Source organism: Meles meles, chromosome 7 (genome assembly GCF_922984935.1).
Source record: "Meles meles chromosome 7, mMelMel3.1 paternal haplotype, whole genome shotgun sequence".
NCBI lineage: Eukaryota > Metazoa > Chordata > Mammalia > Carnivora > Mustelidae > Meles > Meles meles.
Genome location: NC_060072.1, coordinates 38,333,665 through 38,356,732, shown reverse-complemented (window position 1 = coordinate 38,356,732; position 23,068 = coordinate 38,333,665). Strand labels below are relative to the sequence as shown.

Here is a 23,068-nt window from a genome sequence, read left to right as displayed (position 1 = left end):
GCTATGTGACATAAGGTCATTTCCTCATCTATAAAATGGAAATGGTATTGCCAATTTTATGGCATTATTGAGAGGCTTTTAAAAAAATTTAATAAATATGGAAATTGAAGTTTGATTAAGCAACGTGCTGTGCTCCAACAGCTGGTATATGCATATAGCTATGAGATGAAATGAAACAAGCAGAGCTCCTACAGATATTGATTTTGGAGACGTTTGTATGCATTGGCAGTAAAATGTGAATTATCATGGCACTTTCAGAAATTATTCTGGTAATACCTATTAAAGTTAAAAATATTTATGTATTTTGTTTCAGAAATTCTGTTCTTGGAAATCTATTCCATAGAAATAAAAGGATCAGTAAATAAGACTAAATATATAAGGCTATTTATTGTAGCAAATGTTCAAAACCAGAAGGAAAAGTGAATTCCCATTACTAGCTGAATGACTGAATAAATACGATGTCACACCATAATATACAACATAATCATTAAAAAGAATGAGTTAGCCTCATGTTTGGTGACATAGAAAGACTTATATAAGTCATATTTAAGTGAAGAAAGCAATATGTGGGGTGATTATAATATATGATATAGTCCCATTAAAAAATCAAAAGTGAGAATAATCTATCATGTATGACTTTATCTATTTTATATGGTTATGTGAACATGGAGAAAAATATGGGAAGATATCATCCATATGTTTGTCATGGATAAACTGCGGGAGAAATGCTGGTACAACTAGAATAGAAATTGGTGAATCAGGGGCACCTGGGTGGCTCAGTGGGTTAAAGCCTCTGCCTTCGGCTCAGGTCATGATCTCAGGGTCCTGGGATTGAGCCCCCGCATCGGGCTCTCTGCTTAGCAGGGCGCCTGCTTCCCTTCCTCTCTCTCTGTCTGCTTCTCTGCCTACTTATGATCTCCATCTGTCAAATAAATAAATAAAATCTTAAAAAAAAAAAGAAATTGGTGGATCAGCTAAAGGAAGTAAAAGAAGAAAAAACTGACTAAAATAGTGTATGATTTAATGCACTTAAAATTATATGAATTGAGAATATAAATAATTTGATTTTTTTTAATATGTGAAGAGGACTCAGATGGCTAAAAATCACACCTGAGCCCCATTATCTCAAGCAATTATGAAATACATAATTAAAACTTCAGGAGATAATAATTGCTAACCATCTATTGTATTCAAACAAAACTCTGTTTCATTTGTCATTTGCTTGTCATCATTTTATATATAAATCACCTGCATGAAATGAGAATTTAAAATTTTTTTCTTCTCTTCAGAAACAAAAAATTAATTGCAGTGATATTTCTTCTTTGTTTAAAGCTCCAGCACGACCAAAAACCAAACCAACCCCTATTTATGATGCCACAGGAAAACTGCTTGTAACTTCAACCACAATTACGATCAGAATGCCAATATGTTACTACAATGATGATCACGGACCAATCAAAAATGTGCAAGTGCTTGTAACAGAAGCAGGAGGTATCAGCAACTGTTAACTTATCTTGTTAAATTAGAGTATGAATTGTTGAATGCTAAAGAAATTTCAGTTCAGAATTAGTAATATAAGGTTGATTACCTGTTATCACACAGCTTTTGAGCTTAATAGTATTATCATTAATTACACTAATCATTAATGTACACCTGAGATACTTGACCAAAATAAGAAAAGGCATAGTTAAAATATGTGATTTATTTATTCCATATACTGACTGGATTGCTTGATTTTGGCAAGATGGAGTCTTGATTGCTTCTTTGGGGGTATGAACAGGAGAGTTACTCTTGACTGAGATGTTCTTTCAGTCTCTGAGAAGTTATCCTCCACAATAAAGCTTCAATCATGTGTGATGGAGAAAGATAGGGTTCCCTGTTTATCCAGGTAGTTGAGCTGAATCATCCCTTGTGGTTCACAGAGTGACAGATGTTGCATCCAGATTTTTCCCCATGTGATTATAGAAATGCTCTTCAGAAATGTGAAAATACCTTCACATATTACTTGTTATTCTATCCTTTTTTTTTCTGAAAATAGCTCAGCATGATGGAAATGTAACAAAGTGGTATGATGCATATTTTAATAAACCAAGGCCATATTTTACAAATGAAGGCTTTCCTAATCCTCCGTGTACAGAAGGAAAGACAAAGTTCAGTGGCAATGAAGAAATCTACATCATTGGTGCTGATAATGCATGCATGATTCCTGGCAATGAAGACAGAGTTTGCAATGGACCTCTGAAACCAAAAAAGCAATACTTGTAAGTATAGTTGACACTTACGAATGCATCGTGGCAGCAAGCAAGTAGACGTCTTTTATTCACCCATCTACCCATTTTTTGTGTTTCCAATAAGCACTAGCATCCATAATGTATCATGACCTGCTATGTGGTGAAGATCAACAAGACATTGTCCTTACATTCCCTAAATGTACAGTTCTGTAGGGAAAGTAAGCAAGCTTAGAAGTAATTATGACTTGATATGTTAAGTGACATAAGAACAATATGAAAAACATGCAATTGGAGAACATGCATAAGAGAACTGAATTCTTTCTGTAAAGGATAATGTGACTAACATATAATATTTTGTGCTTTTCACTCAGTATTTTGCAACACATGCTAATGTATGGGTTTTTAGAAACACTACCCTAATCTTTTAGTTGATGACATCTTCAGTTTATCAGTGATAGTGGTAATTTTCTCCTCTTTGTACTACCAAACCGCTCAATTAGTGACTGAAATATTTATAATTCACTTTAATATTTGTCATTTTGTAGCTCATAATAATCTAGTGTATTAAATACTACTGCTGATATTCTGGTTTTATTAAATGCTTTTCTAAATTAATCACTTATCTCCTGTTAAATTGACTGTGTTTTGTCATTTTAAATTTTAAATTTTTAAAATTTGTCAATTTTAATTTTAAATTATTTAATTTCCAAAATATAGTTTTTACTACTAAATTTGAAAAACGCAGCTAATTTCTTGTTTGTCTGATAGTTAAAGCATTATTAAATTCTTCATAAACATCCTAAGCCAAGTTAACATTAGAAAAACAGAAATGTCAGGCATTTGAAAAAATAGACTGCTCTATCATCAACTAATAAGTATAGTTACTTTGGTTACTAAGTCATTGCCTGAAATTTAGTTATCATACATAGGCAGTAATGAAATTTATTTATTTATTTATTTATTTAATATTTATTCAAATATTTAATATTTATTCAAAGTTTGATATTCAAATTTTATTTTATATTTCAAATATTTTAATATTTATATGTATTCAAATATTTTATTTGAAATAAAATTTAATATTTATTCAAATATGTTTTATTTTGCATCTTTTTCCAACACAGACTTCATATAATCAATAAAATCATGAGAATTTGAGAAGGGTAGAGATTAAATTACAAACTGAAACTTATTAATATAAGTTGGTTTTGTACTTTAAAATGCTTAGATGTCTATCATTTTTAAATAAGGTAAATTTCAGTTATCTCTGAAGATGTTAGAATCACCCATTCTGTAACCATTTTCTGTTTCTTATGTCATAAATGCATAGAATGTGAAAATACTTCTGTGCGCACAGAAAATTAAGAATTTTTCTTACTTTGTTAACATGTGAACAAAATAAGTTCTGTATGACCATTCCAAATCACTGGTATTTTCAAAAAGTAGTTGAGGTATAGCAGTTATTATACTTTACATTTGTAAGGTATATTTATGTAACACAGTTTCACAGACATGAAAAAATTTCATCCAAATAAATCTATAAGGGATGTAATCTACTTCATCTGTTTAAACTGCTGACCTCACGAGTCTGATCAAACTTTTAATTACTCTCATGTTCAGGATAATTATTCATCTCACATAAAGATAGGATATATTGTTCTGATGGCAACTGATTTCCAAGTTTGCATCTTAGAAATACATTTTCTCTTGAATAAAAATGTGCATTTTTCATTGCTATTTGTTAAATTGTTCATAGAAAAAGTCATATACCATGCAAATTGTTGGTTTTTAATTTTTTTATTTCATAGATTTAAATTTAGAGCCACAAATATTATGGGACAATTTACTGATTCTGATTATTCTGATCCTGTTAAGACTTTAGGTAAGCTATATTCTGTAATTTAATTCCATTGATAATCTCAACATGGTAATCATAGTTGTAACATTCATTAGTAAATATATTAATCCATGACTGAATGTTCTCAAGTATAAATTCATTTCAAGGTTAAGTAGCCTGATAAAGAAAAAATACTATTTGTGATATTCTTTTAAGTAATGGATGTTCCATCTATTCAAATCTGGACATAGATTTCAATATGGTGTTAGTTCTATGCTGATCTGTACTAACATTATACTAAGCAAATGTTTACTTGGCTGTTTAATATATAATCTTATATGTAAAACATTTTTACTTAATAAAGAAAGGAAAAGGTTTATGGAAGTTTTCCTGAAATAATCTTAAAAACTAGAAACTTCCCAGCTGTTTTAAAGTTTATTTTCTTTCTAATCAAGTCTTTCATGAGTTTTTATGATCTCTCCCCAATCAGGCAGAATAAAACATAAGTACAATTTAGTCCAATGCAAGTGTTTTCCTCCACTTCCTCCCCACCCCCATCTTTACCATCATCATCATCTTCAAGACTCTTTGTATGTAGTAACTGATGGACTCTTCACAACTGTCTTCTAATTGATACCAGTAGTTCTCAACCAGAGTGATTTTATTCCCCAGGGAATATGTAGCAATGTCTGTGGCCATTTTTGGTTATCTGGTTGTCACAATTATGGGACCAAGCTACTGGTATTTAGTGAATAGAGGCCAGAGAGGCTGCTGAACATTCTGTATTATACTGGACAGTTTTTTCAGCGAAGAATTTAGTGCATAATGTCAATAGTGTTGAGATGGAGAGAATCCTTTAGGTGCTGTTAGCTCCACTTTATAGATGAGGAAACCAAGGCCCAGGTTAAGTAATTAAGTGGCTCAACCAGTATTCTAGCACAGATCCCATAACCATTACAATAGAAATACAGGATTTAGACCTGGTTTCAAAACTTGACTCTGCCACTTGAGAAGATAATTTCTATAAACCTCAGTTTCCTATTTAGAAAATGGTGATGAGAGTGTCTACTTGAAAGACTTAAATAAAATAGCATATGTAAAGATACTAACAATTTATAGTTAGTAAAATTTTAAATACTTAATCACTTCTTTTTGGATAAGTTATAATCAAAGATTATAGAAATATACATTTTTTTAGGAAAAATTATTTCCCTAGGATTTTTCCAAATACATTGCAGCTTCCAATTTTCTCTGTATCAAGCTCTTAGAATGTGTACCTTTGTGTGCCATTCAGATCCACAGTATAATGTGAGTTGCAACAGATTTCAGTGAGAGTTATGGCTGGAAGAAGGTAGATTTTTCCATTATTCTCAGAAATTCTCCTCTGGTTGAGGACGTTTTAGTTGTCTAAAAAGTCAGCTTCAGCAACCTCTACTTAGTTAAGGAAATTTTCAGTCTTGAAGAAATAAGGGGGCTTTGTGTTTGGCTACATAGATGTTTATAGAGGAATAACATGAATTTCTTTGCCTCTATTATTCCATGAAATCAATAGCTTGATTAATTAATTTTACCCAGTAATTCAATTATTTTACTTCTGGCTGACTAGACTTGTGGTTTTGAAATGGTGTGGAGTATTTCATCATTTGATAGTTGAGTGGATCACACCCTGATACCACCACAGTGAACTAAATGTCTTGATGGCACCAACATCATTTCCTTCAGGTCACAGCATTCAGAAACTACTACCACGACAAAATAGTGATCCTGGTGTGTTTACCGATGGAAGATAAGAGACACAAAGTGGATAGCTCATGTATCTAATGGAGATGACATTGTGTAGGAAGAGTGCTAAAGATGTTACCTTGCTGTGTAGTTTTCTTGTGTGTTATGTCTCTCATAGATTGCTGGTTTCATGCAGATTATCGATGTGAAGATACGTTCAGTCAGTTCTCTGAGAGATGGAGTTACAACACCCAGAGTAATAGGAATGAAAAAAGGGGAAAGACAAGCATGTGAAACCATGATGTTCAGGGATGTGATTTCTCACATTCTGTCAAATAGGTTCTCTCTGGCCGAGGGTGGACCTCAACTAGTACTTTGGCTGCAGGTGGTCTTAAGGTGTTCCTCAGTGATACTCTTCTTTTTCTTCCTTTCTCTCGCAACCAATCCAGTGGAATAAAATAATTCTAGAAGGTAGCAGAAGTATACCATGAGTTCTCTCATTCCTTCTTTGAAATCATGACTATCCCCACCCAGCCATCCGGGTACTAATGTCTGTGTGCCCTGGTAATAACAGGAGTCTAAAGGGGATGCAAGATGTGGAACAAAGAGCAGAGCAAAGGATCTGGTCAAAATTAGGGAAGGAAGCACTGGTGAAATGTAGATTCAACATATAAGGTAAAAAGTCATTGAGTTGGGTAATTACAAGGAATGGTCCCGTACATCTATGATCTAATTTTTCAGAATTTGTACATTATTTGTAGACCAGGGACACAAGAGAAGCCTTTCAGGCTCCTCCTTAGAGTTTCTTCCATGGATTTTCTTCTGATAAACAATGGCTTTGTATTAGGCTTCTGCCCTATAATCTTACTCTGGATTGATCACATGAGTTCTGCTATCAAGATAGTCATTTAAAGTTAGTGAAACCATGACAGGCAGGAGTGGAGAAAATGGTTAGGAGTGCCTCTCTGAGTGGTAGTGAAATGAGATGTGTAGTTTGGGAATATGGAGTGGACCACTGGAGCAGAATTCCACAATGTCTGGAAAAGTAGCCCAGTCATCTGGCTAGTTAATGGATTTACTACCATTAATTTCTGTCTTCACATTACACCTGACTATTAGATCTTACAGTTCTGTGGATATCAGATTCAGCTTGGTGGGTCAGGCACCAAAGAGTACCCTCCAGAAATGGCTGTGATCCATGACTTGACATTAATAAAAGACCATGGACTTACAAGAGTTTGGGGAGGGGGTGGTGGTGGTGACGAATTGTCAATGAAGATGTAATAGGACTCAAAAAGGAAATAAACATGACAATTTCTACATTGGTCAATGGTAAGAATGGTTTCATGGCTGTGAGAATGGGAGCAAGCAAATAGGGAGCAAACAATGCATTGATGCAACACTCCGATGTCATCAGAGTATTATAATGGATGTTCAAGTCCTTGTTTATCTCAAATATGTCATGTATTAGGATGAATGATACCATTTGCAACAGGCTAGAGGCTCCCAACATTCCTAACAAGCCTGCTGAGACGTTATGTGTGTATGTGATCTCAGACTTCAGTGAAAGAAGTGAGGATCCCATCTAGGTCTTCAAACCACCGGTGGATACACATTCCTTCACTGGTATTTAGCAAAGCACAGGCGGTAAGCTCCAAGCAAAGTAAAATCTTAAGGATTTAAGTCTTTACAAGACTGTCCATTAAGTTAATATAGAGTATACATTTCCAAGATAGACCATTTTGACAGTGGTTGGGCGTCTTATGGACACTATTATTTGGAAGTTAAAATTAGGGGTAAAAGAATAACCATAGACTGATCAACTAAAAGGTTTAAGTTTATTGAAAAGGGCTAACAAAAACACAAGTGAGAAGGGACCAGGCAGGGCTTTGCTGAATAAGTATGAGTGTGTGGAAGAGGAGTTTGCGTTTAGGGTAATCTTTATGGCCTGTAGGAATAAACAGGGGAAATGACATATGCCATTATTTTAATCCTAAAGAAATACCTACAATTTATTTGATTTTGTTTTCACTCGGAATGAGCATTAGCATTTTTACTAGCAAAACTCATAAGGATTGTCTTAAACTCTTCTTAAAAATCCTCGTTAGGCACGTCAGTTTATGGAAACTGCTCATAGGCAATGTTTTGATTACAAGGTTTAATTATAGAGGATTCCTGTGATTTGAAAACCAGACACTGCTTTCTGCACCTTTCCGGGCTTCATTAAAGCTGAGCAAGATGAAACCTTAAACCCCATGGCAAAGGCACTCTGTGATTGTTTTCTTTTGTCATAACACTTCTCATTTAATTACTATGCTAACAATGAGAAGTTCCAAAATGCTCACTTAGAAGCAGAAATTGGGAGTCGCTATGTATTTTTTTGCAGCCAAAGGATCACTTGCTTCCAAGACACCAGACAAATGAAGAAAGTTTTATGATGTTAACGAGGCAGTGGTAATGTGGTGCTGAACCTCATAAACTTTGTAGTCAGACAGGAATATTTCAAGCAGTGTGGGCATATATTGAATTTATGTAGCCTTGGGTTCATTACTTTAACAAATTAGATTTCTGAAATCTTATTTCCAAAATGAAAATAATAATATCCACCTCATCAGCTAACTGGAAGAGCAAATCAGATGAATGAATGATGAATAAATATGAAATGTTTATTAATAAAGATAATTATTGATGTGCCAAGACTTTTATGAATATTTTTATATAACTACACGTACTCTTCACAACCCTATTAACAAAATCCCCTATTTATAGGTATCCTCAAGTTATTGGTAAGAAATCTGAAGGTGGGTCTTTAAAGCAAATTGCCTGAGGCTACAGAGCTAGGACAGGGTAGCACCAGCTTTTAGAGTCAGGCAGCCTGACTCAGGTCAGTGCTGTGCTAGTAACCACTGGACGCTTTGCTTGGAAATTGCTAAGTGTCCGAGTCCATTGCAGTCGCCCTACTCCTGGTGATGTTTCTGCTCCCACAGACTTCCTATCCTTGCTGTACCATTTTCTCCTCACAACATTTTTAATTACTTCCAGCTGTTTTTTTAATCATCTTTTTCTCTTAGCTTTTTGAGATTAGCATTCACACATGAGTATGCTTTACTTTTGCACAAAAAGATACAAAAATTCCTTTTTTTTTTTTTTAACAAGGAGTAAGTGTTTCTCTACACTCTGGAAACCACTGTTTATTGTCTACTTTGAATATTTTGCCAAAGTGATGCATGAAAATATGTCCAGGGTATTTTATTTTATTTATTTTTTAAAATTTTCTTTATTTATCTGAGAGAAAGAACATGAGTGGGTGGAGGGCAGAGGGAGAGGGCAGAGGTAGAAGCAGGCTCCCTGCTGAGCAAGGAGGCCAATGCAGGGCTCGATCCCAGGACTGCAGGATCATAACCAGAGCCAATGGCAGACGCTTAACTGACTGAGCCACCCAGGTGCCCTTAGGGTGTTTTAACTTACCTTTCTTCAATTATGAAATTGAGTGACTTTTAATAAATTCTTTGTGCAGTACACGAATATCTGGGATGAACAGTACTGTCCAAAAGAGAAGAGATCCTTATACTTGAGTTCTGTTATAACAACTTGCTTTCTTTTAAGATTAATAATGATATTAGAAGATTTTTCACATGACATACATCTATATCAAGAGCCAGATATGTCCAATGAACTTTATAATTCCTTTAATTCAGCTTCCGCTTGGGGTTATAAAACTGGCTAATAGCAGATCTATCAACTGAACTGAAATAATAATAATTTCAATCAAAAAACACTTATGAAAAATTAGTGCTTTATAATTATGTTTGCTTAGTTACAGCAGTACATTTTATTATGCAAATAAAACATAATTTAATGTGACCTTTTTAAGGAATTTAAGTCTGGTCAGGAAATGACTTCTTATTACAGAGAGAATTATGTTTATATTTTCAAGTGAAAGAATTCCATTTCATATGGAAGGATTTGGAGAAGTGACTTCATTTTGGACAGTAATGCTCTGTGGGTATATGCATAGCAGTGAATCAGAATTTGTGCTCAACAGTCATGGTACACTTTGTCCTTTCCTACTAGTACATTTGTAATACATGTGCCCAAAAGGATTACATACTGTTTATTAATACATTGTATGTCATTTCCTCACTTCACTTGGCTAGTGCTTTGAAACCGTAATCTAATCTGAAACATTTTTTTGTGGTCTATGAAATCATTTTTTTCCCCACTGGGTTCTAAGGTCCAATGATTCAGTATTACCTGATAAAGAGGATTCTTTATTCATCTTCATGTATTTCCTTTCCCATGCACATCCAATTAGAGTCAGCATGTGAAAATTCTTAGAACAAGCCATTCACGTGTTAGTATATAAAAAAGAGGGAATCTAAAATACTGTATGAGCTACGTGCTGCTTTCCAGTCTCCTAACTTAGCTGGAGATTCTAGATGTCCATGAAACTCTGGCTACTGTTTTTAAGTCAGTATTCATTTGAATCCACCAGGCAAAAGAGCCACAGGAACCTTTTCTTATTGTTAACATTTCATAAGCACCAATCCAGGGGGAAAAAAAACCACACCAATTCTTGCCCGTTATATAGGTAGTTAACCTATTTTATTTTGTCACTTAACTTTAATACTTTTTACAGGACAATTTTAAATGATAACTCATGTAACTTAAAAATGGTTATAATTGTAATAGTTGTTTCTAAGTAAATGATAAGTATCTTGCATTTCTTATTTGTTTCAATGTTTGATCTTCAACCTGAAAATGTTTAGTGTCTATTTCAAAACCAATATTTATATTCATTAGTAAATTTAGCAAATTTACTAATGGATATTCAATTTATTGAGCATTTATTATGCATCTGGTGTTATTCTCAGAACTGGAAATACAGTTTTGAATAAAACAAAGACTCCTGTCCTCAGGGAGCTTTACACTCTGGACTATGAACAATGAAGACTATAAATAATAAATGTATTGTAAGATATATTAAAGTGTGATAAGAGCAATGCAGAAAAGAAAAAGTAGAAAGGAGTACAGTTGAGGTAGAAGGCAGAAGGCAGAAGTGAGAAAGTTGGAGCTTTTGATTTTAAATAGGATGGTGTCTTAGTCTGCTTAGGCTAGCATAACAAAATGCCATAGGCTGTATAGCTTAAACAACAGAAATTTTGCTCACAGTTCTGGATGCTAGGAGTCCAAGAACCAAGTTCCAGTCAGTTTGTTGTGTGGTCATGGCTCTCTTACTGGCTGACAGAAGGTCTCCTCCTTCCTGCATTCTCATGGAGTCTTTCCTCAGTCTATGCACAGAGAGGGAGAGAGCTAGCTTTCTGATGGCTCTTGTTATAAGAACACTAAGTCTATTGGATTAGGGCCCAACCCTTATGACCTCATTTAATGTTAGTGACTTCCTGACTCCAAATACAGTCATACTGAGGGGTTAGGGCTTCAACATATGAATTTTGGAAGAACACATATATTTGACCCATTCGGGCTTTATTGAGGTGATCTTTGAGCAAACCCCCAAAGGTTAAGAAATGGCTACTCAGACAGGTATACAAGGGAAATACTTTTCCAAACACTGGAAGAAGCTGGTGCAAATGCCCCATGACCTGGTATATTCCAAGAACAACAAGGAGGCCAGTCTGGCTCCAGCGGAATGAGAAAGGTGGAGATTGAAAGGGAAGTCAGAGAAATAACAGGGAGTCAGAGTGTTAATGAGGGACCAGATCTCAGAGGCCATTGGAAGGACTTTGGGTTCTCCCTGTGAGAGATGAGGAGGATTTTAATTAGAAAGGTAATATTATAAAAAGGATTGTTCTTCCTGCTGTGTTGAAAATAGATGGGAAGAGGACAAGGGTGAATCCAAGAAGACTTGTTAGGTATCTATACAATAATTCATGCAAAGCAGGGTGGAGGCCTGGCTCAGAATCCTGGCAGCAGAGGGGATGAGAAATGAATGCAGCTTACACAGAGTTTTGAATAGTATATGAAACCCCAGATCCTTACTAATTGAATGTAATAGTTTTTAACATTTTGTTACGCTTGTTTTATTTACACATTTGTTCTTTTATTTCTGAAGTATTTTAAAGTAAACCACACAGGGGTGTCTGGGTGGCTCAGTCATTAAGCCTCTGCCTTAGGCTGCAGTCATGATCCCAGGATCCTGGGATTGATCCCCTGCATTGGGCTCCCTGCTTAGCGGGGAGCCTGCTTCTCTCTCTCCCACTCCCGCTGCTTGTGTTCCCTCTCATTGTGTCTCTTTCTGTCAAATAAATAAATAAAGATCTAAAGGAAGGAAGGAAGGAAAGGAGGGAGGGAGGGAGAAGAAAAAAAGAAAAGAAAACAATAGAAAAGAAAAGAAAAAAAAGAGAGAGGGAGGGAGGAAAGAAGGAAATCACACAATGCATTGTGTTCCACTATTTAGTATGTTTCTCTAATAAGAACATTTCTATTGTCACAGTTAAATAAAATTAATGATAAATAAAATCCTTAATATATAATATTCTACATATTTTCAAATCATCTTCTGTTTTTTTCTTCATAATATGTCTGAATCAGGACCCCAATAAGAGGTCCATATATTATTTTTTGTTGTTGACAAACAACAAAATATATGGACATAATATATTATGTCCATAATATATGGACAAGAGGTCCATATATTATTTTTTGTTGTTGTGTCTCTTGATCTCTTTTCTTCTTCCTCTTTTTTCCCCCATGCCATAGATTCATTTAGGCAACCACAAGAGTTGTTCTATAGGTGGTCCCATATTCTGATTTGTTTGATTGTTTTCTCTAGGTATGATTTAATTTTTATTCCTTCCTCTACTTTCTTAAAATTAGAAATAAGATCTAAAGGTTTGAATATTCACAATTAACATATTCGGCAAGGGTATTTTGCAGGTGTTGGCTGCCTAGATTAAATTACCTCTCATCAGGAGGCATATAATATCTGGTTGTCACATTTCAATGATGTTAAAATTGATCAGTGAGTTTAGTTATAGTGACAGCATGATCCTACATTGGCAAGTTGGTTTTTCCCCCTTGTTATAACCAACAAATAATCTGTAGGATGAGAGTTGAGTGTCCTGTTAATATCCAATTCCTGTCATTAAGGGTGGATTTATGATTGTTACCTAATTCAATTACTTTATTAGGAGTGAAAAACTAATTTCTAATTGTATTATTCCTTCTGCACTGTAAATGGAACTCTCCTCTCAGAAGAGCTTTATTGCCTTATGTAGGACTATTTTTTCAATTCATGAAATATAGTTCATATGAGAAAGTTAGGAAAAAGTGCTTACTTTTTTCCCTTTAATTGCATACTTTTTAAATAAGGAAATGGTAGTCTGGCTATATGCAGTGTTTACAGAATAAAAGTTTATTTATTATTTCTCTTTCAATGAATAATATTAGAACTCGTGGATTTTTTTATATTGAATCTGTTTCCACCAATTCCAGTTTTTATTCATCATAAAATTTAAATTGTTCCCTCTTTAACCAGTGGGAACTTCTGCAAGATGATCTTTTGTTCTTTCCAAACCATTAGCCTTTGATAGCTTCTTGGCTGTCTGGCCCCACTAGACATCCCAAATTCCTTTTGTTTGCTTATCACACTTTGATTACCATCTCTCCAAGTTTCCTTAGTTTCTTTTAATGAAAAGTGTATGTATTTTGAAGACAGAGGCACCAGGATTTCCAAGGATATCGTCGACGTGTTCTACGAGAGAAAGAGAATCCAACATGACTGCAGAGTTTTTGGATTGAGTAACTAGATCAGTGAAGTTGCCATCCACTAAGAGGTAGAAAGATGCAGTTGAAAGGAAGGAGTTACAGGAGTTCAATCTAGATACTGATTTTGAAATTTTAATTACATTTCTAAGTAAAGATATATAGTAGGCAAGTGGATACTCACATCTGAAATTCAATAGATAGCAATTACGTCATCGTCATCCTATGATGAAAATTAAAACCACAAGACTACAGGGACTCACGAAGGTGGTGAGTTTAGATAGAAAAAAGAAGAGGTCCGAGGTCTGAGCCCTGGATTTAGGAAACCTAGGAGAAGGAGAACAAACATATATGTGCACCTTATTAGCATTCTTGAGAAACATTCTAAGAAAATATTTTCCTGTGTTTTGAGATCCGAGTAGTATTTCACAATAATAATCAATAATAATGTTCTACTTCCTCTTCAGGTGAAGGACTTTCTGAAAGAACTGTAGAAATTATTCTTTCCGTCACTTTGTGTATCCTTTCAATCATTCTTCTTGGGACAGCTATTTTTGCATTTGCAAGGTAAGATTTATTTGTACTCACTTCCCTAAGCTGCTTTATGGACATTATTCAGTCATTGTCCAATCAGAAGACAGAAGCCAAAATACTCATTTGAATGGGGAATATTTAATTTAAAAAAATTGCTAACTAGTAGAAATAGTTAACTACTATAGGTGGTAAAAGAACTCTCAAGGGTCCAGAAGTAACGAATTCAACAAAGCGGCTGCTCTCTCAAGGCTGAGGAAGAATGGACAATAAAGGAACTAAGAATTAGAAGTCCCGCTCCAAAGTTGGACATGGAATGTCTACGAGAGGCACACACAGCCTGTCACCTGGCAGCAACTAGCAAGCAAAGAAAATGGCAGAGGGAAGAGCCGGAGCTGTTGTGGAGAAGCTAACTATCATTAATGGAAGATAGGCAGTCTCGAATTGGTCTGTAGAAACAGCCCAGCTTGCCGAATAGTGTGAGGGGTGCTGAGCTACCGGAATCGTTCACCAGCGAATACAACTAGCAAAGTAAAGTATTATAGAGTCTAGCTCCCGTATCACAAAACAAGGCAAAGAAGGCTAGGTTTAAAACTAAGAGACGATAAAGTGATACCACAAAAGCAGAAGGTGCTGGGATTTCTGCATTTTTAAAATAACTTATAATTCTGATAGTTTTGATGGAAAATATTTTAATTAGGTCTAAATCTTAAAGTTTATACAGAAGAGATTATTTTTACAATCAGGACAACACTTTGAAGATGTCCAACTTCCTTACATGGTAGACCCCTTTTTCCTGTTTATTTTACCAACAAATCTCTACTACATTTTCCAAGGGTCTCTTTAAATTCCCAGTGTCGGTCTCCTAGTTCTTGATGTTTGCAGGGCCTCGGGGGACATCTTAGTTGTGGTCCTAAAATCTGGCTTCATAAAATAGATTTTTGAGCTAAAGGGGCCTTACATTTGCAAAAATAACCATGACACCAATTTCCCAAGTAGTTTGATAGGCTGTTTTTATTTTATCTGGAGAAGGTGGTCCTATATTCTGTTCACCTTGAATCTCTTAAATCATCATTTTGATGGATAATTTGAGGAGTTCTTGAAATAAATATTTTTTTTATGCTACATACTGTTCTCAGATTCAGCCAGGAGATGGTGAGGGAAAGTCATTATTCTAGGCACTTTTAGGGTTGGATTGTGTAAGATATCTTCCTTGTCCTGAGGGGTATGCTTCGGCCATATTCATATTGTTTCCTTGCTCTAAAAACTTTTCTGACTTTTCATCTCCTTATAGGATCAACTCCTTATGTGGGCAAGAAATACTTCCCTCTTATTCCCTACAACCTCCTGACATACTTCTCTTCAGCCAGATGGGTCTGTTCTCACCTGAACATTCCTGAGGCTTTTATACAACTCTGCTTTTCTCAGTCAATCAGAACTGTGCTTCCTCCTCCTTCTTATTCTGGAACACTCAAAGCAGATCTCACTTTTTTACTTCCTGTCAATACTAATAGTTGTCTTATGAATTGGGATTTAGATTTTTTTCTTTTTATTGCTTTTTCTCCATTTAGATCTTGCTTCTCAACTAAACTGTAATGTTCTTGAGAATAGGCACTGTATTTTATACTTTCTATTCCATCCTGAATACATAACTGATATTACATAATAAGTGTTTGAAATGTAAAAGATAGAATAGCTAATATCACTTTGTAATTACCATTTATGTCATAGAAAAATAAACATGTAAAGGGCTTAAAATGAAAGGACTTGGATTTGATTCTCAAATTCATGTGACTTTTATTTTTGAACCTGAGTTTTCTGAATGTAAATAAAGATAACATTGTAAGCTGCACAATATCTTTATAAAAAGCCAATGGGACAATTCAAAACATATTTCCATACATTTTCATGACCGCAGACATGCCATTGTCTTTTAGCACTGGTGCTGATAGCAATGAGCGGGTTCCACTTTGGCTTACCTTCTCTTTATGACAAATCTAGAGACAGCTAGAGGGAGGAAAAACAAGCTCACAGCATCAGTTTCATTTGCACTGTAGTTTAAAATTTGCCAGTGGCCCAGGCCCTGATCAACGGATTCTCATTAAAATTTGAAACTACAACAAAGCAACCTGTTAATGGAATATAGTAGAATTGGATTTTGTGAAATTAAAACAGGAGAAAGAAGTTGAGTAGCTCTAAGTGCGCACCCTATTCAGAGATATGACCCCAACAAAGAAAATACTGGATGGATATCTTTACTTAAAAAGAAAATGAAACTTAATTTCATATGCTTTCTATGGTATTTCCTTTTCGGACTTTACCATGCTTATTTTAGAATTCGACAGAAGCAGAAAGAAGGTGGCACGTACTCTCCTCAAGACGCAGAAATTATTGACACCAAATTCAAGCTGGATCAGCTCATCACTGTGGCAGACCTGGAACTGAAGGACGAGAGATTAACGCGGTGAGCACACTCCTCTTGGCGAACAGTGGTTCAGAGGGCCTGGAGCCATGACCCTATTCTGACCTATGCTTGTTGGAAGTGTTTGTGGGGCTCCTATTTACACAGGTCATAGAGATCTTCTTTCAAAGGGTGACCTCCATCTTCGCACACTTCTCACTGGTGTTCGGAGAATCACTTAATCTTCCTCATGCTTTGGGTTCAATATGAACCTCGGACTATAATGTTCAAGCAAGTTTTTTTTTTTTTTTTCCGAGACAAATTTTTTACCCATTAAGCCTTTAAAATTATGTTTAATAATTCACTTCATGTGATCGATTTCTTTTATATTGGATTTTCTGAAAATGTCCATATTTTTAATTACAAGCTTAATTAAATTTGTAATGACTTGATATTGTTTTTATCATTTTTATAAAAGCCTGATAGCTCTTTATTTTAGTATGAAATTACATTAAAAATCTAACTTGTGTATTAACACTTTATTTTTTAAGTTGCTTAATATTTAAAAATGAAATACAAAATAAAAATTACCTTTGGAAGGAAAAGTGTGTCATCAGTATGTACTAGAAATAGCAAAGTTGCTTAATTTAAGGAGTAAGTATTTTAAGTCCTTTTGAGATCATTATAAATCATTCAAAATGTTGGCACATTTGAAAAACTTGTCTATTAAGATAACTCATCAAATCCTTAAATAAAAACTGTCATCAGGCCATCATAACAAGTTTAGACTCTTATAAGATTCAGTATTTTGTGATGATTATAAGCACATGACAGTTTTTACAAAGTACACGAACAACTCTGCTAGGCTTTAAAAAATTATTAACTCTGGAAATAGGCCGTGAAAGTTCTTGAACTTAAAAAGGAATTGTTTATAGTTGTCATTTAGCAAAGCTGGTCTTTACCTAAGAGACTGACTTTGAAAAAAAATATTTCCAGCATGTCTAAGAATATCTAATGTGTGTTACAGAGGGAAGTGTCATCCGATAAGCAGAGGCTTTCCAAATGCTGCAAAATGAGAGTTATTCAGTGTTATCATTAAATTAAAAGGGTCATCCTGCAGATATAAAGGAAATCTCTTCACCTGTCCCCCTGTGGCTCAACTGAACTTCTGTAGCATCCTCCCACCTCCCTTTCTCAGTGCTTGAGCCACCACCACAGGCCTGGAGTCTCAGTGTCTTCTAACACCCAAAAGTACAAGGGATAACACATCAGATCTCGCAGTACAATTATTTTTAGTTGTTTGAACAATTTATTTGGATTTTTCATACTAAAATGGAAACTTCTAAGTGTCCAAACACTTTTACAGCAATTTTTAAAAGAAACGTTATTGATCCCCCCAACGTCCTCAGTAAGTAGATCCTTAGGAGAGAGAAAGGACTTAATAAAGTGAAAAAAGTTAGTATTAAAGTGCTCGTTATCAAGGTGGTTATCATTCTAGGCAGGCTGTGGTGAGGTTAGATTCCTTAAGCTCTGTGTTTTCACAGTTTGCCCTTTCCTATACTTCTGAACATGGCCATTGTCTAAAAACTGGAAGATTTTTTTTTTTTAACAATGACTGTCATGGCAGCTAATGGAAACGGTGGATAAGGATTGCATGGTTTGTTTATTATTGGTTTTTTATAAATCAAGGGCTGCCTTATTTCTTCTAATTATTTATTTTCTCAATTCCTAATTATTTATTTTCTTGCTTCCATGTTTATGTATATATGGATTTATTTGTAAAATGATGTAGAAGTGTCTTTCAAGTAGATTTCAAAAAATATTTATTTATTTTTGCACATAGATCATTAGTATATATTACCCCCAAAATTGTAAAGTTGGAAATTTCAGCTTCTATGCTTTTTACTTTCTCATTTTTGTTCTGATTCCAACACTCATGACTGTGAAATATCCTTATTTGTAGTTCCAATGCCTCATAATACTATGCTTTGCTTGATTATTATAGAAATTTATTAAAGTAACTATCAAGTGGTTTGAGTACTAGCTTCATTACAGAGATGTCTCCAGATTTACTATTTTTTACTATTTATATTTTATATATTTATATATATAATATATATTATATTAAACATAATTATAATATAATATATATAATTATATATAATATAATATAGTTATAATTATATTATATATAATATATATTATATATTTATAATATAAATATATATTTACTATTTATTTTTGAAGGTTTTTCATGTTAATAAGGTCAGTAATACAGTAGACAATAAGCCTAGAAGAAATGGTAACCAACGGATCCATAATTAGTCAAGTGCATGTACATGAGGAGCCGTCTTTCAGTGAAGCTTAAAGCCCTTCACATGTCTTGAGGCTCTGGAAGATCTAAATCTATTAAAAGTCATATAGGTCATGAGACTAGACCACAGAGACTGATAGCAGATTCTGAGAGTAAAGAATCAGGGAGTTAAAAAAAAAAAAAAAAAAAGAATCAGGGAGTTTGACTTAGTTTCTAAATTGTTGAATAAGTTAGGTCATAAGTCTTTGTTATTTGCAGGAAAGAACTTGGGTAATTTCCTTTAAATCTACCCCCAATGAATCTTGGAACACTGCAGCAAAAACTAATGATGTATTTTATGGTTACTAACATAACACAATTAAAATAAAATAAAATAAAACTGAGATACAGCACAAAAAATACCCCACTAACATATGCTCTTTCTACCTGAGGCTTACACATGTTCTTTTCCTTCTAAACTGCCCACTTTCTTCATGCTAATGGACTAGCAGTTATCCTCAGTTGTCCTATATCTTGACATGTCCATAAGAGAAATGATAAAAGAAGAATATCTAATCAATACTTAAAATACTAATTTTAGGGAGTTATCTAGGTGACAAAAGTCATTATGATGCTTGTACTAAATCCTGTCAAGGACTTGCAATTTTATAGTTAAGACAGTATTCATTTTATGACATGTGCCTCTGTATTTATTTACATGTTAAGATTCATCCTGTAAATTTTGTGTGTCAACTCTCATTAATTATAAATTACCTGTTTCACAAAGGATCTGAAGAATTCTCTCACATTGTACTTTTTCTTCCTGAAGAACAAAACTCAAAGGAAGATTTAGTACCCTGGAAAAAAAACAAAAAACAAAAACAATTTAGTACTCTGTAACTCCATGAGAACATTCAGGATAGGCCAAAATAATGTTTTCAGTTTCTATTTGGAATGATAATTATGTCATTTCCTTATGCACATTTTATATTTAAGTTTAGACAATGCACAATATATTTCTTAGGAAAAGATGAGCTCATCTTTTCCACATTCAGGAGACTAGAAAGTGACCCTTGGGGTTTGTTATTTGATAAACAAACAAAAACAGCCACCTAGCCCAAGGAAGTGATAAAGGTTTCTCAGAGGAAATATTGGCAAGATCAGCAAGCACTCAGGTGTAACAGACCTGTCTCTTTAAGATTGCTTAGACCCTCTGGCCCTATGGGCTGCTTTAACTAATTTAACTGCAACACAAACTACCTTCCCAAGAGAGTTATAACATTTAAAATTAAATAACCTAACAGAAGGTTCACAAGTTAAATATTTTATTTGCCAAAAATGTTTATTTTTCACTGTCTCCTTACCAGGCTTACTTAAGTTATAGTAGGTTCTTGGTCTCCCTCTTCCTCTCAGCTTCCCCACCCCTCTTCCCCACCATAGTGACTAAATCAGGGAAAAAACAAAACAAAACACAGTAGAATAACATTAATCATGTTACTAATTGAATTACTTGACACTCAACTTCTTCCAAGCCTCAATTTCCCCCCCAAATTTTGTGCATTATTCCATATTAATTCTCTTACCTATTTTAGGAATGCACTAGTGCATTAATTAGACTCAAGACCCAATCCAGTAATCATGAATGGAATTAAAATCCTCAACAAAATAAAGCAAGCAATTGAACTGCTCTTTTAAGAGTATCTTTCTTTCTTCAAGAACTTTAGAAGTTTGCATATTGAATTTTTATTAAATGTATGCTTTTCAGAAAACTCTTATAAACTCTAAATCAGAATACATTTGGAATTGTTATTATTATTTACAATCTTTAAAAAGTAAAAATCACCCCAATCTACCTTCGCATAGAGGGTTGTTAACATAATAATTGCTACTGTTTTTGAGCAATTACTATGTGTTAATTCTGTGTGTAATGATCCCACGTAACCCTTTCAATCCTTGGTGGTAGATACTTTTTCCCTCATTTTACAGTTGAAAAACGAAAGATACTTAGAGAATTTAAGAACTGTCCAAGTAAATAGGACAGCCATGATACTAGTCTGGGTGTGTTGGATTCAGAGGTAACAAGATACGCCTGTCCCTCTATGTGCGTGTGTATGTATAACTTGGAAGCATATTACGTGAGATCAATATAACCCTTCTTAAAAAGACATGACCCCATGAGATCCTTCTTCAAGCAACTCTTCCTATGCCGAGAAATGATTCTAAGGGAAGAACTGCTTTTTTTGAATTCTTTGTTCTTTAGTTATATGGGACAAAGGAGTGATGGCATTTTAGTATAGGTTCAAACTTGCAGAAACCGGAAGATCTTTAGTAGTACAAGTCTTATTGTACCTTCAGTAAGAATGCACGACATGTGATGTATCACATGTATGTGATACATGTAATACATGAAATTCTGTGTCAAATTGTTGGTATTTTAATCGCCATCAACTCTTTGACAGGCTCTAGCTATGAATTTTTCTCCTCTCTTAAACTATTTTGCAAACAATGGCAAAAATACATGAATCCAGATAAGAAATGTCTGACAAATATGTGAATTCCAGACAACTGTCCTGAAGTAGGATGATTTAATTAATTTAATGCTCATGTTCTTGTAGTAGCAAAAGATAATCCAGTGTGTTTGTGTACTAAATACATAATGAATCTCTACTTCCAGATATTCTTCATTTTTCTTTAGACGCAAGGAGATTTTTGTCATCCAGTAAGTTACTGTGGTGATGCAGAGTTCTGCTGTGATTGTTTTCATCTTGTCAGGTGGTGTGCTCTATATTTTTAAATGCACTATATTGAGCGTTGTGGTTTAACATGCTATTTTTTTCCAAGCCAAAAGGAAAAAAAAAAAAAAAAAGCCCAAGCCCTACGCTTTCTACTTACAATATGTCCTCTATAATTTGCATGCTATTGATATGGTAAAGTTAACCTTATCAAAATGCACATTGACTCATAATGTGCATGTCCTAAGAATTTGCTGTGTTCTCATGTTGTATTAGCTTTGATAGTAAAATAAGTATCCACCTCGATTTCTTCACATGCATCTTGTCTTATTATTACCATGATACAAAGCTGAGTTCTCCATCTGACAGATCGAGTCTGGGCCCACACTTCACATAAGCTCATTTCAACTAAGGCAGGTGGTAATCTGTAAGGACCAAGATGATGAAATTTCCCGTTCTGTACCTCCGGGGCATACACAGAGTGACACAATTCATAGTATCTGCACTTCTGCACTAATCAATGGGTAGCTAGCTGTGCACGCTTTCAGGCACACCTCTGATGCTCGGAAATGCCATTTATATGCTAGCACAAAAATTGCTTTATGCCTTCTGAAGGTAGCATAACAAATATCAGCATTACCGGTGACCCCAGCAACAGATTGAATGCCCCAGAGATAATCAGTTTCTTCATGCAAAGAATATGAATGGAGGCAAAGAACAAAAATGCGTTTGATTTTAAAACCCCACATCTATGACAGAGGAATCAGTCTCCATGAGCCACAAGGCTGGATGGGGCCAAGATCCCCGACGCTCTCATTGATCACGGATAGTGTTCAGCATGATTAAAACAGTGGAAGCCAGGACTCTTTCTACTCAATCGTATTTAGCATTTCGGAATCATAGGTTACCTTGTTTTACTTCCTATTAACTAATTGCCAAGTTTCCATTGACAGAATGAAAATGGTTTTATAAAAATACATTTTTCTCAAAGGACCTGCTTGATCAGATTCAGTTGTCGAAGTGAGACTGTTGAGCTGAAGGTTTAAGTGATCACATCACACATAAAATATCCATTTCCAACCAGCACTCAAAGCTGACCTCTCAGGACTCCAGACTCAGAAGGGGTCTGGTTGAGCAGCTCTGCCAAGTAACTTTCTTCATCATCGTTAAACAGAATTCTTTTACTTTTTTTTCTTTTCCTTTTTTTTTTTTTTTTTTTGCCTTATGCCATTAATGCTTCAGAAAAGTACTTCCATTTTTACCTCATGTTTCTCCTCGAGCACCACATTTTCTCCCTTAGAATCAGTCAGTAGTGTCCTATTTAGTCAGAGCTCTTACTCTGATAGAGCGTAACTTAATCGTTTGGATTCATCAGACCTTTATAGAACATATCTGCGCATAAATCCTGTTTGTTAAGGTAGATGTAGTCTTCTTCCTAATTTAGTTTTCTGAGGTTACCTTCTAACACCTAACTGAGGAACTTTAGGGCTAACCTGCCTCGCTAGCTAATAGTTCAGGCTCCAAGCACTCCTTTTTAGATGAAACCGTGTCGTTTGTGTCCTCTTCATTATGGTCTCACTGAGAGCCTGCGCCCAT

General features: G+C 34.7%; 1 protein-coding gene across 1 annotated transcript in view; it reads left to right on the top strand.

Moving 5' to 3' along the window:
- Positions 1-23,068, top strand: part of PTPRQ (protein tyrosine phosphatase receptor type Q) — a 196,893-nt gene that overhangs the window by 140,448 nt on the left and 33,377 nt on the right. The window contains exons 31-35 of the mRNA XM_046012882.1: positions 1,333-1,491; positions 2,039-2,261; positions 4,040-4,113; positions 13,983-14,082; positions 16,382-16,510. Of these exons, the coding sequence (XP_045868838.1) occupies positions 1,333-1,491; positions 2,039-2,261; positions 4,040-4,113; positions 13,983-14,082; positions 16,382-16,510 (685 nt within the window). The remainder of the gene's footprint in view (positions 1-1,332; positions 1,492-2,038; positions 2,262-4,039; positions 4,114-13,982; positions 14,083-16,381; positions 16,511-23,068) is intronic.